We start from the raw sequence: 19,441 nt of genomic DNA on the forward strand, positions 1-19,441 counted from the left end.
TGCTTATGATGGTCACCTCCCATATTTATATATCTAAAAGCAACTTTTTGAAAAATATTATATGCTAGCTCTCATTAAAAACACATCAAAGTCAAGCTATATAAGATTTCAATTTGCTTTATCCAAAAACTTTTAGAAGAACAGATTTGTTTTTATTAGCGAATACTTTTTTCCTTTAGTTCCTAAATTGTATGGGTAATAGATGCTTATTGTAGCAAATCTGAGTACAGGAAGTTTGAAGCAGCTGAAAAAAATTATCCGAACCCTGTTACCCAGAAACAACCACTTCTTAGGAATTTGTCATTATATATTGACTTTTTGCTCTTCCTCTTCTTCCCCTCAGAATCTATGTTTTAAAAGTTCTGAACATGTGCGGGAGAGGCCCTGCTCAAGAGAATGCTATGTCGACTTGGAAGACCAAGTGTGTCAGAGGTACTCAAAAGGAGGAAGGGACAGCTTTGGTGGTGCATGTTAACAGGTTGCTGGTGGCCCGGCCTATAAATGAATGAGAGGCCCAGTGGTAGCCTCTGTTAGGGTCAAGTCCCTTTGTAAGCTGTCTTTTATCCAACAGACTGTTGTCATCTTTAATGATTTATTTTTATGCAAAATTAAACAGTAAAATAGAAACTGTTTTTCCATTGAAATGTTCTGCTAGATTAGGGTTTCTAGGAGACAGATGACATTTGCTTGAGACATTACTGAAACTTTAGTTATGATGTTTACATTAAAGGACCTTGTAGATTAATAGTGTATGAAGTTGTTTAGTTTCAGTGCCGTGATTTAAAGAATGGAAGAAATGTGGCTGATTGATTGATTGATAGCGAAATAGAAACAACTACTTTGATGTGGATGGAATGTTCTTCCTAAAAATGTATTCCATATCAATAAATAGTAATTAGGTACTAGTTTATATTAGACCAAATGGTTTATACTTCAAAAAGCATAGAAAAGTGTTCAGTTTCAAAAGCCTGTTAGGTATATCTATGTAAAATTATTACATCCTAGCCATTCTTTCAAGTCTTAACCTTTGAATTTCAAAAACCTGTTTTTGTGTTCAGCATCTTCCAACTTCAGAAAAGGCCAGGTACTAAAAATAACGACACTTAGACAGTATTTTGTATTAAGGATTTTAGGACACTTTTATTTATATTATTACATTACAGCCTGACAACAACCCTGAGAAGGAGACAAGGTGAGTGTTATTAGCCCTGCTTTACTGATGAGGAAATGGAGACTCAGAGCTGAGTCATGGAATTAATTAGAATAAGAGGCCATGCGATGAGATGGAATGTGCGTGGGACAAACCTGTGTCAGGTAAAATGTAGTCCCACGGCCATCTCAGGATTTAAGATACTTCATGTTTTGGTGCAGTGGCAAGTGTGATATGTGGGTTTTGATCCTCTTTTGTACAGGATTATTGCAGGAATGGTGTCTGCTCAACATAGCCCTGCACTCCCTCTGGCTTACCACCTTGCCCATGGGCCATACCTGTCCCATGTCCTCCCTTCTACCGTGCCCATTGTGGGAGAGGGCTGCTGTTGCCTGGTCGCCCTGCCTCTCACTGAGAAGTAAGTTCAATCCAGGGGGGTCCAAGCAGAAATAATATATTCCCAGTCTTTCTTTGGTGCCAGCCTTAATCTCATCTCCCAGAAAAGAAATCTCAGTGTCACTTCCTAATTAATTCCTTTTCTCTCTCACTTCTACCTCTAATGGGGCTCCTGAAACTATATATTTCTATTGCTGCCGTCTTAAGGTCTAGTGGTCTGTCTTTCTTACGCCTCGAATATTGCAAAAATAACTAGTCTCTCCTCGTTCTAATCTGCCATCCATAATCTGTCAGTCACCCATATTGCCATGATTTTTTTTTTCCTTTTTTCTCCAGACACCTGGCATTGTCTTCCTGCTTAAGACCTTTGAATGGTTCCTACTCTCTAAAGGAAAAAAAGTCCATGTGAACTCTGTCACATTCTAGCCCTGACTTACCCCATTCCAGCACTTGTCATTTCCTACCAGATACACTATACTCCTTTTACCTTGAATTTCTTCCTGGTCACCAGGCAGAGCATGAATTTTTCCATCTCTGTGTCTTGTCTAGCAAATACATGTGTTTAGAGACCAAGCTTCAGTGTCACCTATATGTTGTGTGTTATAATTGTTATTTGTAATAATCTCTGTACCTATCTTCCTCTCTAAACTTTATGAATATTTTTGATCCTTGTCTTCTAGAATAAGCTTGGCCTTTATTGGCACATGCCATTTGGAACAAGAAAAAGAAGATAAAAGAACATAGAAGCTTAAAAAATAGTCTCACAGTATAAAGGATGAGGCCATGGATCACACCCTTGAAGGGCAGAATCACCCTAACAGGCAGTGTACATCATCTGAAAAATAGAATGTTATTTACAGCTCAGCTTATTTATGTTTCTTTACTTTCTGTAAGTAAAAATACCTATGAATTATTTTAATAGATATTTGGGCATAAACAAAATAATATCCTGCTGTTTAAAATAAGTAAAATGGTTATTTTAAACTGATACAGCATATATATTATTTAAATTTTATTAAATATATTTAGGCAATTCTCAAAATGTTGGGCAAATTTAGGAAAAAAACTACTTTCCAGCATACTATTCCCAAAGAAACCAATTTTGGGCAGCATTTGTCTGATTTTAGTTTTGTGATAAAATTGGTATATAAATGTCCTTCTGCTTTGAGATTATACCTTAAATTGGAGTATTTAAAAGATGTTAGTTATACTATTTACTTTTCAGAATTCAATTACACCCAATTTAAATGCACAACATCTTCTAGAAATTATAAACACTCGTGTACTAATATTAGAAGCATTAGAAGCAAACTAACCATCTGCACAACTGACTAGGTGCCATAAGGCGTGATTTCTAACTTTGGACATGGCTCATTAAACAAGTGCTGGAATGCCAACACACACTGTTTCACAGTCTCTTGAGCCAGCACTGAAATAGATACTGAAATAGACATTGAAAGATAACTGCTTAGGAGCAAAATCAACATCTAAATGTGGAGGATTTGTTTTTCTCCTCTAAATTCCTCATGAAAGTTTCCACAGATTCCACCATCTCATGCTGACACGTAAACTGATTGATGTAGGGCAGGACTGAGACGTTAGAACTAGTTCTCACTTGTGCAGACTGTACCATTTGATCTTGATCTTCCTAAGGTGACCAAACTTCATGCCTGAGAAAAAAGAAAAATAGACAAACATTTTGAAATACAGGCCCATGGAATAGTGAGTAGGAGACTTCAGGGGAATTTTTTATCCAGTTTAATATTTTTATGCTCCTTTAAAATGTTTATAAATATGCTCTGTAGAGAAGTTTGATAACCTCAGGAGCGGCAGACACAAAAATAGTCTCTTCCAAGTAATCCTTATAGAATAGGGCATTGCATATTGAAAAACTTTTCCTGAATTTAAATATATGAAATAGTCTTTCCTTGAGACTTATAGACATAATAATGTATTATGTATTTAGAATTTATTATTTAAAGTATAAAATCAAACCACTTACTTGAAATCTAGATGTTCAATTAGCACATATCCATCTATAGAAATAAAAATCACTATTACTAATCTGAAAGTTATAATGCTTTGAGATTTTTTTAAAAAACAGTGATTGAAATCTTATGGGCAATAAGCCAGTAACTTACATTTGCCTTTAGAATTGCGACATATCAGTAGATTTTCTTCAGTGATATCAATGACTTCCAGTTCTTCTCCAGGGGTTATTGGCAAGTCGAATATTCCATTTCTTGAATTATTGGAACATGCCACTGCTGTGTTCATGACAGTAATTTCTTTGTCATACTGAAAGGAGAAATTACTAATCGGAATGTGCTTGCACAGTTTTCATTTTTCATTGTAACAAAATTAATGGAGGACATACTATAGTAACCTCAAAATAAACTCAAGATGCTAGATATTAATTAGTTAACTAATGACTAAGGGAAAAGAAAATAATAGCAAGATAGTCAGGGAAAGAAAAGTTATTTAAGGAAATAATAGTACATTTATTATTATCACAATCTTACATTTGTTTGTTACGATCATATTTTCAAAGTGTTTTCACACCCATTATCTAATTGTACTAGAATGAATTCTGGTGGGTGAGAAGGCATTAACATTGGTATAAATTAAGTACCGTGAATGGTATGTTTGTTAACTGTTGCAGTAATAAAGTCACCACCAAACCTGGGAAAGGACAAGTTAAAAAAGAAAAAAAAAAGAGGGAAAGAGAAAAACCTCTTTCTTTGTGTAGTGCTTTAGAGTTTATAATTCTTTCTTACACACAGCATTTCTAGCTGTTCTTTCTACCCTTCCTCTCTGGTGGGCTCATGTATTCTTACATACATACAGCTGTAGCACACACATTTTAAAGAGGTAGGAATGATGTGTGGGGCAATTCCCACTCTCCCTTGGTGGCTAACGACGAGCATTTGTGAAAAAAACTGAGGAATTTGATTTCTGACCTCAGGGGAGTTTTTTTCTATGTGGTAAACTAGCCAACCCATACAGCAACAGGTACACCACCTTCTAATGTACTGAAATCCATTGACTGGAAAAAAATAGTTCCAGAATATGTAGCTTATATTTACAGATGTCCGCTTCACCAAATTAGGGTGGCCAAACATCTTCCTTTGCTTGGGATAGTCTCTACTTATAGTTAATGTCTCTATTTATAAGTACTTACTGTGATTAAGTGTGCCTCCTTCCACTCTCAGAAATGTCCTGAATTTGGATGATAAGTTATGATTAACCTATACCAAATGGGATCTAATCCACAAGATTTTTCTTTTGCCCAACAGAGTGATCTTACCCTTTCCAGGCCATTGTTCACTGTGAATGCACAGTGATTTCTTAAAATGTAAATCTGATTAGGTGGTCACCTTCTTTTTTTATAAAGTCCTAAAAACTCTTCATTCAGGGTAAGATCCACATTTCTTAGTTTGACATTCGGAGTCCTTTGCCTACCATCATTCCCCGTCCCCCCATTTCTGTCCCCTTTATTGAAGCCACATCAAGCTATATGATAATCCTGAATGTGCTGTGTACCTTACATATTTCCATGCCATTGCTCCTACTGTTTTCTCTGCCTGAAATACTCTTTTTTCTTAAGTACCTTTTGTGAAGACTTTCATGACTGCCATGTATAATTTACTGTTTTAACTGCACTTTGTATATACCCCTATTATGGTATCTGATTAACATACCATCTCACAAAAGGAAAATGGAAAACAGTTTTATCCATCCTTGTACCCTCAATGCCTGGTACAAATGGGGCACCCAATATTTTGTGATTTGAGCTGAATAAAAATTATTGAAACGGTATAGCTTTTCTAAAGATATATCAAGGAAACTCACCATAGGTGATTAGGAAGAATAGACTCATGTACATATGAGAATGGGGATTTCTGTCCCATATGAGAGTGTCACAGCTACAGTGGGGGGCACTAGATGGAACGTAGGGTCCTTTCAACAGGTAATTGTTACACACTTGTTTTTCAGCTAATCAAATAACGTCACAGATTGCAGTAAATAATTTCATATCACAATTCCTAGATATAGTAACCCTAAATCAGCTTTGGTCCAAGCAGAATTTATTAATGATTATGAGGGATTTGTGTATGTTCCTATGTTAGTTCAGTCCAAAAACGTTTTTGGATATTTACACAGTGTTAGGTACTCCTATTCTGCTCTGTGTATGGATATAAAGATAGATCATATACCCTTGTCCTCCAGGAGCTCATAGTTTAATTGATGTACATGTAATTGCAATAATGCTAACATTTTGTGATAAGCTAGAGGTTTGCTCAGGTATATACGTATGTATAGGTATGTAATTTCTTTAATCAAGAAGTGTGGGTTCCTAGAGGAGATGCCTCGATTAGGTCATCATAAATGAATAGGCGCTAGTCAGATGGAGAAAAGTAGCACGGGTACACCAGACAGTTGGAAAAGACCAGATAAATGCCTAGAGGAAGGAAATAGCAGGACAAGGATAAAGGTAGACGTTCATTCAAGAAACAGAACTATTGGGCTTCCCTGGTGGCGCCGTGGTTGAGAATCTGCCTGCCAATGCAGGGGACACAGGTTCGAGCCCTGGTCTGGGAAGATCCCACATGCCGCAGAGCAACTAGGCCCGTGAGCCACAACTACTGAGCCTGCGCGTCTGGAGCCTGTGCTCCGCAACGAGAGGCCGTCATAGTGAGAGGCCCGCGCACCGCGATGAAGAGTGGCCCCCGCTTGCCACAACTAGAGAAAGCCCTCGCACAGAAACGAAGACCCAACACAGCCAAATCAATCAATCAATCAATCAATCAATCAATCAATCAAACATACTCATCTGATTCAAGATCCTCATGTTAAAAAGAAAAAAAAAAAAAGAAACAGAACTATGAACAATTTGTGGCCAAGGCACAAAGTGCAAGGTGAAGAATGGCAGGAAATAAAACCAGAAAGACAAGCAAAGGTCATGACATGAAGAGCTTTATATCTCATGTTAAGAAACCTAATCTTTATCTATTTGGCCATGGGGAACTTTTGAAAGATTTTAGGCAAAGTAGTAATTTGGACAGATTCCATGAGCAGGGTGCATACTTGCTCTCAATCCAATGTCTGGTACATGGAAGGTGTTCAATGTATGTTTCTTAAAATTAATAAATTCTTACTGTGACAGTATATGAAATCAAAAGGGAGGAGTGTTTGAACCTTGCAATTATAGAAAAATGCTCTATGGACTCTAAATGAAAGAAGTTTTTAATCATTTAGTGTGACCATTTTTATGTTGGGAGCTGGAGGGAAAACTTGAACAAGACAAAAATCTCTTCTTCAGAAGGGACTCAAGACTTTAGTTCAGAATACACACACACACACAGTAATATACCTGATCAGTGTTATAACGGATACTGTGTAATAGATGTATGAAATGTGCTGAGGGAGTAACTTTGCCTGGTTGAGTTAGGGAAGCGTGGGTGACATTTGAACAGAGCCTTAAAGAATGACTTAGCAGTTTTTCCAGGCAGAGGAAATAGCATGTACAAAGGCATGATAATACAGAAATGTATCAGGAAAAAATTAACATATCAGATGTTTAATCAAAGATCATGTCAAGGGGCTTCCCTGGTGGTGCAGTGGTTGAGAATCTGCCTGCCAATGCAGGGGACACGGGTTCGAGCCCTGGTCTGGGAGGATCCCACATGCCGCGGAGCAACTAGGCCCGTGAGCCACAACTACTGAGCCTGCGTGTCTGGAGCCTGTGCTCCGCAACAAGAGAGGCCGTCATAGTGAGAGGCCCGCGCGCCGCGATGAAGAGTGGCCCCCTCTTGCCACAACTAGAGGAAGCCCTCGCATAGAAACGAAGACCCAACACAGCCAAATAAATAAATAAATAAATAAGTCAGGAGCTCTTTAAAAAAAAAAAAAAAAAAGATCATGTCAATCCCAGTGAGGCAGACGTGCAACACACTTATAGAATCTTTAAAAAAAGAAATTCCTCTTATTGTTAATTTTTACTTTCAGAGGAGAACGTACCTTGAATCTTTCTCTAAAAAGTTTTTCTTCTCTTTCCATTCTGTTCTTTTCCAAGTTTTGCTTCTTGGTTTTGAAGAAATTCCTGGGAGATAAGCAGGCAGAAATATGCAGGTAGAGTGACGTGTATTATAATAAAACTCTAAGCTTCCAAAGCCATAAACTCATTCTATTTCAGGATAAATTCAGATATAATTTTATGTGTTTAATTTTATACCATCTTCCTGTTGCCTCTCCTTCCTCAAATCTATCTGCATACCTTCCTCCAGAGTCATCTTTCTAAAATTTAATTGATCATGTCACTCTCTTGCTTAAAACCTTTCAATCTGTCTCTACTGCCTATAAGATAAAGTCAAATTCCTTAGTGTGGTACACAGGGCATTTTATAATCTGGCCCCAACCTACCTTTCCAGCTGCCCTTTTCCATATACATTCAAAGTCTACATGGAACATCTTAGAAGGTGGGCTATCATTTCTCTGCCTTTATACCAGGGATACCCTCCCCCAGACTTCTCTGAAAACTGGTCATCATCTTTGATAAAGGGATAATAAAAGGGTTGCACTAATATAGAAAGTAATTCTTATTGGTAGAGTAAGTTGGTAGAAACCATTTAAAAAGGAACAAAGAACACATAGAAAATTGATACATCAATTTACAGGAATAATAATAGACTCAATATTGCATTTTCAAATTTACACAGTTGAGAAAAAAAGTAAACCATTATATCAGTTTGTTGTAAGAAATAAAAAAGCACAAGATTGTTTCCTAAAAAGACTTATGTATAGACATTAAAATACTAGAAAGCTTTCTTTGGGGTGGGGAAGGTAAACAATTTCACTGTTATTTCATCTCTTGGAATTCTGTTTTGTTATGCTACGCAAAAGTAAAAGTGTGAAGTTTAAGGTAGAAAGATGCTCTTCTCATCTAATGAATACATCTTTCCAACTTGGGAAAAATAAATTACATCAAGTCTAAACTTAAAACAAACTTAAGGAAAGGGCCATCCTATGCCATCCTCTGAGTTTAAATTTGGTATAGACTGATGTCTGATTTCTTTTGGGGTGCCCGTGTAGGACTTTTCTAGACAGATTTCCCAAAGCAGACAGACCATGCAGTGTTCTCAGCTCAGTGACCGTTTAGACAAGGATTTCCCCAAGACACTTATTAAACAAAGTGCCTCAGCTCCTGCCCCATATCCCAGCAACTGAGAAGACTGAAGCACAGAGAGCACTAAGTGACCATCAGAGATAGTAAAAAGCATCACCACCCCACCAAGCCAACTGGGAATTTGAATCACATGAATAAAGGTGAGATCTTGAGTCAATAAAACATTTTTTTAAATTTCTAACTCTAATGTAGTGATAACTAGAATTATATTGTATTTTAGGGAAATCAGTCTTACTATATGACACCTAGTTTCTCTTCTCAAAGCAGCATTTAAGTTCCAATTGGTGTATTATTTAAGTTCTGTCTTACTGGGGAAAAGTTCCTACAGCGCAAAGGAAGACTGGAAATTTTTCATCGTTTGATAAGGACTGGCTAGAATTCTTCTCTTGCTCCCTATCCACCAAAAGCAGCAATGATAAAGATAAATGTGTGTGACACTTTACATTTTCATATTCTTTTTCTCTTTTAATCCTCTCAGTTGTACTATAATGTAGGTGTTAATATTCTCATTCTGTAGATGAGGAACCTGAAAATCAAATTTAATGACCTGCCCAAGGTCACACAGCTAGTAAGAGGTATAAATCGCAGCAGATAAGCTGTAATTTAAGTGTACTTTTGTGCTTACCTTTCTGATTCTTTAGCACCATTTTTGTCTTTTTTTTCCTTTGATATCAAAAACTTGGGCTTCCAAGTTTTTAGTTTATCTTCATCACTGAGAAGAAAAATATTTTGAGCAAGTAAATTAAGATTGAACTAAAACCCTTACAGAACAATCAGTACTTTCTGGGCAACTTTCTGGGCAATTTTTTTACCAAAACATTAAAAATTAAAAAGTCATCTAGAAGTATATTTTGATAATCTATGGCAAGGCCAGAGCGTAAATATTTTAGGCTTTGCAAGCCCTGCCATCTCTATGGTAACTACTCAACTCTGCTATTGCGACTGCATTTACAATAACAAGTGGCCGGCCATATTTGGCCCCCAGGCCATAGCTTGCCAACGCCTGATCTGTGGCAATCCAAATTTGAAGCTAGAATCTGAAAAAGAATGGATATATGTATATGTATAACTGAATCACTTTGCTGTACACCTGAAACTAATACAACATTGTAAATCAACTATACTCCAATATAAGATAAAACTTAAAAAAAAAATTGAAGCCAGAAGCAAGAGATCAACCTGCTTATAATCACACTTCCTCTCCTTTCTGAGCCTCAGTTTCTTCACCTCTAAAACGTGAATGATAAAATGGACCTTCACTGTGGGACAAGACTAATCCAACTAGTATTTAGCATTAGCAGAAAAGGATGCAGAGAGGAGAGAGGGTATTATAGAAGGAACTAATATTTTTGAGCACCTATGTGTCAAGTCTTATGCATTTTACATATGTTAACTAATGTGGTTTTTACAGGAAGTATTACAACAGTCCTTTAAAGTAGTCTTTCATAAAGTTTTACAAAGGGGGAAAGAGATGATCTAGGTAACTTATTATGGTCACAGAAATAGTGGCTTTGAACCCAGTGGCTTTGAATCCAAGTGTGTTTGACTCCAAAGTCTATGGTCTTTCATCATGCCTGCTGCTTTAAAACGTTACCTTGCTGGTATGACAAAGTAACCAATATGTTCATCATTGATGTGAGCAAAACTGGCCCCTCCTCTATCAACCATCTGTATGTCTATGGTGTCTGCACATCAGAACACAGCTTTTCACTGGGTAAGTTATAACCACAAGAATATTACATCAGAGGAATTTAAAATTTTTTCAGTGACATTGTGTCACAATTCCCTTCAGAGTATGGTCACAAGGTCCAACAGAATATCAGGGACTCAGCATCTGACCAGCATTAAAGATGAAGCCTAGGAATATGGGTTTAACAGATACAAACTACTATACATAAAATAGATAAGCAGCAAGGATTTACTGTATAGCACAAGAAATTATATTCAATATCGTAATAACCTATAATGGAAAATAATCAGAAAAAATAACTGGATCAGTGTGCTGTATACCTGAAACTAACACAATATTGTAAATCAACTGTACTTCAATAAAAAGGAAAGATGCAGCTTAGGGAAAGCTTTTAAGAAGACTTCCAGGACTCATCTAGGGATCGCCGATCACTCTCTTTTCTCAATGTCTGTTGCCTTTGGAGTCTATAACAAGGAGCTCAGCAGTTACTTCTTTTCTAATTGTCCGATGTTCACTCATTTTATCTCTTCACTTTAGGTTCCCAAAAGATGGGATCCAGACACACATTCCAGATATATCTACCACAAGCTCAGCACAGTGCTAGGCACAGAGCAAGTGTTTAATGAGAACTTGTGCATGGACTTGTTAGGCAGGAGCTATAGCTGTGAGGGGAGGGAATAGGCAAAGCAAATGCCTGCTTAACAGTTTATTTTCTTTAATGATTATAAAACAATATATTATTTTCAGAAAAGTCATACCAATTTTTACCCATGCCAGCCATGTGACCATTATGGTCAACTCTTTGTCAACTTATTTTAGCTTTTATAGGGATCTAGTTAGAGAGCTTAATTAATTTGGCAGGATGAGGATTGTTTTTTTGCCGTATCACAGGTTAAGAAACTAAGATTCAGAGAAGTAACGTGACATGCCATAGGGCCCACTGGGACCAGGTTGTAGAAGCTGTTCCAGTGTCTTTTTCAAGATCCCCCTCTTCTTCCTTCCCTTGCTGACTCTCTAGGGGAAATTCTAATGAACAAAAGGAAATGAAAATCAGAGGTCCGGAATGTCTAGCAGCAATTTAATCCAGAGTTGTTTAGGCATCTCTTCAACCTAATACGTACCAGGACATGACATGCAAACTAGCCAAGCTGACAAGAACTCAGATATCATCTTCCATCTCCCTTCCTATCCCAAATTCTGCTATTTTCCATCAGTGTTCCATCTGCTACAAATGTCTTTAATAATTGATTTCTCTGAGGCCAAACTACAGAAGATTTACTCTATCACATGAAAAAGAAATTGGTCAGATTTTGATAGGGTTAAGTGACTTGGTAAATATCATTTAATCTTAAAATATCTTCTTCATTTTTTTCACCACCCCAAAACACATTTTGATCATCTTTCACCTGAGCACCTTTAACAGTATTCTAACAAATGTTCTACTTCTGACCTTCCCTCCAAAGCATTCTGCAGAAGGGTCTAGGTCTAGTTACTCTTCCTGAAGCGTGGCTCTGATTATATTGTCCTCTTGCCCATAGTTCTGGACTTCCTTATTTGGCAGTAGCGCAAAAGAATTTTCTGATAGGGCCCTCCCAGTACAAAACTGCTAGATCCTGGATAAAGGTTTTTTTGTTTTGTTTTAACAAATTGCCACACTTTACACTTAGATTAAGTCCTGTACGTTATACCTTAATAGCCCCCAGCAAGTAAACTGAAACCAGACAGAGAGCAGTAAGCAGTATGAGAGCACAGAAGACAAGTCTGTCCTGAGGAAAATGCTATCAGCACCACAATATTTCAGAAGATTAAACTTTACATTAGGGCAAGGTAGGAGTTAAGACGTATTGTCATGTTAGATATTTTTAAAAGCCAGTTCAGCTGTATGCTATTTATATAAGACACATTCAACAAGAATATGGAAATCAGAAAAAGGATCAAAAATGTATCCTAGGGAAATACTAACTAAAAGAAAGGTCAGGTAGGTATAAGATTGGGCAAATTAGACTTTAAGACAAAGCATCACTAGGAAATTAGCTTAGTGTTGTAGTAAAGAGAATGGATTGGGAGTCTAGTTGCTGGGTTTTAATCCTGGTTCTACCACTTACTGGCGCTATGAGCTTGGGCAAATAACTTCACCTCTGTGTCTCAACCTCTCTTCTACAAAATTGGTATAATAATAGTATCTACTTCACAATTGTTGTGAAGATTGAATGAGTTAATACATGTTAAATCTAAAAACAGTGACTGACTCACAGTAAGACCTACATAAGTATTATTTTTGTTATTAATAGTATTGATATTAGGGGGGATGGAGATGGCTACGACCTAAAAAGAAACATTTAATTCAGCAGAAGATATTTAAAATTTTGTATGCAACTAATAAAAGAGCCTTAGAATATATAAAGAAAAAAATGATAGAACTTTTGGAAGAAACTGACATATCTACCATCTTTCTGTGAGATTTCAAGCCACTTCTTTCATATATTAATGAATCAAGCATCTAAAAATCCATAAATCTATAAACGATTTTATTAAGAGAATTAACACATATTGTGTTGGCAAAAAAATTCGTTTGGGTTTTTCCGTAACAGTAGAAAAACCTGAACGAACTTTTTGACCAAGCCAAATATTTGATTTAAAGGACATAAGTTGATCCTTGTATCAAACAGAGAAGTCATATTTTTCTAAAGTACACATGGAACATTTATAAAAATTGACCATACTAGGCATGAATCATGTCACAGAATATGTCAAAGTACTGATATCAGCTACTTCCTCAGTGTACTAATACTGTATCAACTACTTTTCCAGATCACAATTCAATTAAGATAGAAATGACACATGGGGAGGGGGAAGGGTAAGCTGGGATGAAGTGAGAGAGTGGCATTGACATATATACACTACCAAATGTAAAATAGTTAGCTAGTGGGAAGCAGCTGCACTGCACAGGGAGATCAGCTGGGTGTTTGTGACCACCTAGAGGGGTGGGATAGGGAGGGTGGGAGGGAGACGCAAGAGGGAGGGGATATGGGGATATATGTATACGTATAGCTGACTCACTTTGTTATACAGCAGAAACTAACAACATTGTAAAGCAATTATACTCCAATTACGATGTTAAAAAAAAATGACAAATAGAATACAGGGCATGGAAACAGATCTTCAGATTTTTGGAAACTTAGTATGACAAAGATGGCATTGTAGAAATGGGGAAAATAGGGGCTATGCAATTAATCATGCTAGAACATTTACCCACATGGAAGAAAATTTAATTGGATCTCTACTTCACTAAAAATGCCAAAATCAGTTCCAGGTAGATCTAAGGCTTATGTGTAAAAGCCAAAAAGTTAACAGTTTTAGAAGAAAATATGGGAGAATATCATATGATCTTGGGATAAAGATTTCTTTAAAGATATAGAAAGCAACAATCATAAATCACATGTATACTTAGAAGGGAAAATACAATAAATGCAAATTTTATAGGGAATGCAAATTCATAAGAAAATGCCAGCTTATTTTCCAAAGTGGTTGTACCAATTTACACTCTTCCCAGCAGTATTTAAAGGGAATACTGATCCACATTCTCACCAACAACACAGAAAGAATTCTTAATTTTTACCAATTTATTGGGTATAAGATACTATCTCATTGTGGTATTAATTTGCATTACCTTCATTACTAACAATGTTGAACCTCTTTTAATATGTTTATTCACCCCTCATGTCTTTCTTTCTATAGAAGACCTGTTCATATCTTTTGCCTATTTTTCTGTGGAAAACAAGTTGGCATTTTCTTATGAATTTTCATTCCCTGTAAAATTTGCATTATTTTCCCTTCTAAGTATACATATAAATAAGAATATTTGTAGCAGTATTGTTCAAAAGTGCAAAAAATATGGAACTACCCCAATACTCACAAGAAAATGGATAAATTGTGATATGTACATAAAATAGAATATTGTAGAACAGTAAAAATGAATAAATTAATAGTGGCTTAAAAAGGATGGATTTTGAGTAAAAAAAAAGTTGCAGAATTCTATCTACAACATACCATTTTTACAATGTTAAAATCCCTAATGAAACAATATATTTTTATCACCTGTGTTTGATAACAGTATTTTGGTTTTCAACAGGAAGTGAAAGATGTGAAATGTAGGAGAGTGTTTACCTTGGGGGAAGGCAATGGGATAGACCAAGGGATGTGCACAAGGTAGAGAAACCAAGGCACTGGATATGTTCTGGTTCTGAAGTTGAGTTATGGGTTGAGGGAAATTTGTTTTATCTTGCTTTAAACTTACATGTTTCTTATTTTCATTTTTACAAATATCATATAATTTATTTTTAAGAAAGAATTCATTCTTAACTCTAATTTTATATTCCAGGGCTCTCCTCTCCATCTCCTGCCAAATTGCATTTCCTGCTCGTAACACCCACTTTCTTGATCACATGTCTTATGGTCCAGTGAAACTTCCCAAACACACTTGTTTTCCATTTACACAGCTGTCCACCCCTCTCCCCCCAGCAAACCTTCCCCGCTTCTCTCTCTCTCTCTCTCTCTCTCTCAACCCCAATCTCCAGCTGTCAAAATGTTTCCTATCCTTGCTTCTTTAACTTGGCACAGAGACTTTTCTGATCCCCTAAATAATGGAAATGTCTACCAATTCTGAGCTTCCAAATTATTTTGCACATTTTTTGGAGGCGGGTCCTTCTTTGTCATCTGATTTAACAAACTATGCTTTGGTATGAGGCCACATGATAGAGATCAGAAAGCCACAGCCCCTACCTCAGGGAGTTCCCATCTAGAGGAGGAGACAGGCAAGAAATAAGATGAATACAACTATGAAAAGAATATTCTGATAAAAAGGGGGACCTAACCCAAATAGATAAGCTCAGAGAGGACTTCCTGGGGAAAGCAAAATCTGAATTCAGTTTTAAATAATGAAGGATAAAATAGTCAACCAAGCAAAAAGCATGGCAAAGTGTGTTACAGACAGAACAATTCTTTTGCTCTTAAATTCTCACCTCCTTGGAAAGGCCTTCCCCAGATACCTACTTTAAAATGACTATCAATCTCCTTCCAACACACACACCATATGTCCACTCTCTTTCAAAATATCCAAAGCAATCAAATTCCTATGTTTAATTATAGATTTTTAAATTAATTTATTTATCTGTCTCTCCAATCAGATAGGAATAGGAATTACATCTGTTTCATTCACTGCTTTATACCAACACTTAGCATAGTGTCTGGCATATAGTACATGCTCAGTAAATATTTGTTGAATGAATTGAAGAAGCTGGAACAAATGTGAAGGTTTAGAAATGCTGGAAAGCTTGAAGAGCTCAAGGAACACCCAAATGTAGAGTATGGATGGAACATAGGAATGGTGAGTGAGTGGGAAGCACAGCTGAGGCTGAGAGTTTGCCAGGAGCTGGATCAATAATGAATTTTATGCCTTCTTAAGCAGTTTGGATTTCATTTTGAGAGCAATGGACAACCACTAACCATTTTTAAGCTGGTGAATGGTGGGTTTTGTGACATGATCCTATTTGTACTTTAGAAAGTTTGGAAAATAAACTGAAGTGGAGGCGAGGTGGCCATTCAGGAGGTCATTGCAACGATCCAGCTGAGAAGCGATGAGTGCCTTCATGTGGCTGTGCAGTGGGGATGGGGAAGCAGGAACATTCTGAGAGTTATTTCAACAGAAGAGGGTGCAGGGCATGAGAGGAGGAGGAGTCAAGGACAGTGAATGCCTAGGGTCTTGGTTTGAGCAACTGTGTGTTTATTGAAACAATCACCAACATAGAGATTAGAAGAAAGGGATCATATTTGGATGGTGACAGTTGAGATTATGAGTTATTATGGAATTCTGAGTTTCAAACAGAGTTATCTAGCAGGCTTATTAAAGTGGAAGAGAGAAATCTGATCTCAAAATTGTAAATTTTGATGTCTTTACTATAGTGATTGTAATTAAAGCCCTAGATGTAGATGAGACCATTCAAGAACATATAAAGGAAAAAGGGAAGAGAACTGATACAGGAAATCTGAGAAACACATAATTTTTAAAGAAATGAATGGCAGAATTAGAACACATACATGCACACAAAACCAAAACTAACCAACCAAACAGGAGGAGCAACAGCCAAAGATGAAGAATAGAAATAATGATAACATAGAAACCTGGGGAAAAGTTAATATTTTTTTCCTTTGAAGGATGGCATGATCAACAATTTAAGATATTACAAAGAAGCCAAGTATAATAAGGACTTACATGTATCCACTGGATTTAACAAAGATGTTATTAGTGACCTTACCAAAAACAAGTCTGCTGTCATGGTGGAACAGAACCCCAGTCGCAGTGAGCTTGGAAAGATGTATCCAAGATGAGCAGAGGAGACCTTTATTTGCAACCATTTAGTTGAGAGGGAAAGGACAGATAATAAGTAGCTAGAGAAAGGGTATAGAGTTTCAGGATGGTTTCTCTTTTTTGATAGATTTTAGTTATTTAGGCCTTGAGAACAGAGGTTCTGTCAGGTGGTGCTTGCCATCTTCCACAGGAGGCATTTAAATAAGTATTTGTTATGTTGAAATGAGTTTCAAGTCTATAGATTCAAAGGTAAGAAACAAAGCTCCAGTGAGTTTTGAATCACCTACCACTGTTAGGTCATCTGCATTACTCATTATTTTCCTTTCCTAGTGGGGGCAATATATCACAACTTGACTTTTCACCCAGTAACCAAGGATCTGAAGGGATGGCCCTCTGACCGTATTTAACAAAGCATCAGGAAATGGGTTAAATATCAGCAGGGATGACCAATGCGGTAAATTGACTTACTTTGACTTTTTTTCATTTATGTCCACATCATCATAGATAATAACTTCCTGAGACCTAAGTTCTAGGGTCAAGATAGGATCAAAATAGTCTATTATTAGGTATGGTTTATACAATCCCCAGCTTTCCAAATTATACACAATTACTTAATTATCTAGGTGCATCCCCATGCCTGTTTTATCAAAATCTGATCATAGGATATAGAAAGGATCAAAGAACAAAACAAGTATCCATTTGGGAAAAAGTTCAACTGAGGATTAAAAAATAGTGAGATGTCCTAGTATCTCAAACACATGCATAAATATTTATATCAATTTGATTTCATGTGGATTTCCAGAAAATATGAGTTGCTGAAAGGATCATGTTTAGACTAGGTTCCCATCATCCTGGAACTGGACAAAGATGTTATAATGCTAGAGCAGTGAGAGGGCTTAATTCCTAGGGCAAAAAAAAACAACTTAATAGAACATTAATGTTGATTTTTCTTCCATGATTTTTATTTCAAAACACTGACAACTGCTTCTTTATAATAATCTTGCATAAAATTGAATCTGACTTAGTACATAATCATAATTAGACGTTTTCAGTTTAGGATATTCACATTCCTTGGTGCTCTACATAGAATTCCATAATATTCAATTGACTCACCACTTGAACTAGTTAGAAACCTTTTGGCATAATTATTCACAATTCATAATTCAGTTATTCATATACTTGGATGGGGGTGCAATGCGTGCCTATTCTAAGTTGACCTTTTTTTTTTTTACAGAGACCGAGGATATTTTGGGAAAGCTGTTATTTTTAAATTTTATTTATTTATTTTTATTTTTGGCTGCGTTGGGACTTCGTTGCTGCACACAGGCTTTCTCTAGTTGAGGCGAGGGGGGGGCTACTCTTCATTGTGGTGTGCAGGTTTCTCATTGCGGTAGCTCCTCTTGTTGCAGAGCACGGGCTCTAGGCGCACGGGCTTCAGTAGTTGTGGCACGCAGGCTCAGTAGTTGTGGCTCACGGGCTTAGTTGCTCCGTGGCATGTGGGATCTTCCCCGACCAGGGCTCGAACCCATGTCCCCTGCATTGGCAGGCGGATTCTTAAGCACTGCGCCACCAGGGAAGCCTGGGAGAGCTGTTATTATACCAGGTTTATGTAACTATTTGTTATTTAGTGCAGCAAACTTATATTTGTGGAATATAATATACATTTGAATTGTCAAGTCAGAGTAAAATCAAAGTAGCCACCATCGCTAGAGCCCATAAACTAAACCTGACAAACAACAAAACACATGGCCCTCTCTCATCGATAGATTCAACTTACTGAACGTGATTGAGAGCGAGCACACTAGATGTCAGGCACTGTACTAATTTGTGCACTGTTGTTTTTATAGCAAAGCAGAAAGTATTCCAATGACGCATCCTTGATTCAGTTAGTATGTGTACTGCAAAGTGGTCATGTTCAAATTACTATGTCTTAATTCGGGTGAGCTGGCTGTTAAATCCTTCAGAAGGTTATGTGGTATAATGTAAAATGCACGAGCTTCGTATTCAGAGACTTGAGTACTAAATCCTAGGTCACTAAAATATGGATGTGAGTCCTAGAGCCTTCCTAAAAAGGGATAATGCATCTATTTCTCAGATTTTAAGAGGCCTGGCGTATAGGAGGCACTTGAGAAATGTTACTCATCTTCCCCAATGTAAGTACTACTATTGTGTAAAATGTCTTTGATTTTGATGTATCAATTTTTCATTAAACGTGAAATGCAGGAAGAATTACTACTTCTCTTTCTCAGACTGTGAATATGTCAGTGCTGAATAATTTTGTTCCAGCAAATAAGCGAACGTCACTTACCTAAATCAGGCAGCGAAATGGAAAGTGCACTGTTAATTAACAAAAGACACAAAGGGTTAAGGGAAAAAGCCATGTTCAGAGATATTAGCTGATACATCTCAAATAACATATTAATGACTAGGTTTCTTGATATAGATGCTTTGGGGGAAAGAAACGAAGCACACCTTTCCTGCAGCTTTGTTCTGATCACCTCCCCTCTCTTGTAAATGAGCTTATTTATCCCCAGTGACCACCCACACGACCTTTCCTAACGAGACAATCTCAGGCTGTCCCTTAGCCCTGCCCTTCTTTGTCCACAGGATTCTGTTTCTGCCTTCTACCTTCCACGATGCCAATTCAATGTG

The 19,441-nt window shown here is 37.0% G+C and overlaps 1 protein-coding gene across 2 annotated transcripts in view; it reads right to left on the reverse strand.

The window, feature by feature from the left end:
- Positions 1-1,858: 1,858 nt before the first annotated feature.
- FYB2 (FYN binding protein 2) overlaps positions 1,859-19,441 on the reverse strand; it is a 119,545-nt gene continuing 101,962 nt past the window's right edge. For both annotated transcript variants that reach the window (XM_036842268.1, XM_036842258.1), the window contains exons 14-20: positions 19,098-19,126; positions 17,258-17,318; positions 9,358-9,444; positions 7,568-7,649; positions 3,688-3,844; positions 3,549-3,582; positions 1,859-3,216 (exon numbers count right to left, since the gene is read on the reverse strand). In XM_036842268.1, coding sequence (XP_036698163.1) covers positions 3,195-3,216; positions 3,549-3,582; positions 3,688-3,844; positions 7,568-7,649; positions 9,358-9,444; positions 17,258-17,318; positions 19,098-19,126 — 472 coding nt within the window. In that variant the 3' untranslated portion in view covers positions 1,859-3,194. The remainder of the gene's footprint in view (positions 3,217-3,548; positions 3,583-3,687; positions 3,845-7,567; positions 7,650-9,357; positions 9,445-17,257; positions 17,319-19,097; positions 19,127-19,441) is intronic.

This window comes from Balaenoptera musculus, chromosome 1 (assembly GCF_009873245.2).
Source record: "Balaenoptera musculus isolate JJ_BM4_2016_0621 chromosome 1, mBalMus1.pri.v3, whole genome shotgun sequence".
Taxonomy (NCBI): domain Eukaryota; kingdom Metazoa; phylum Chordata; class Mammalia; order Artiodactyla; family Balaenopteridae; genus Balaenoptera; species Balaenoptera musculus.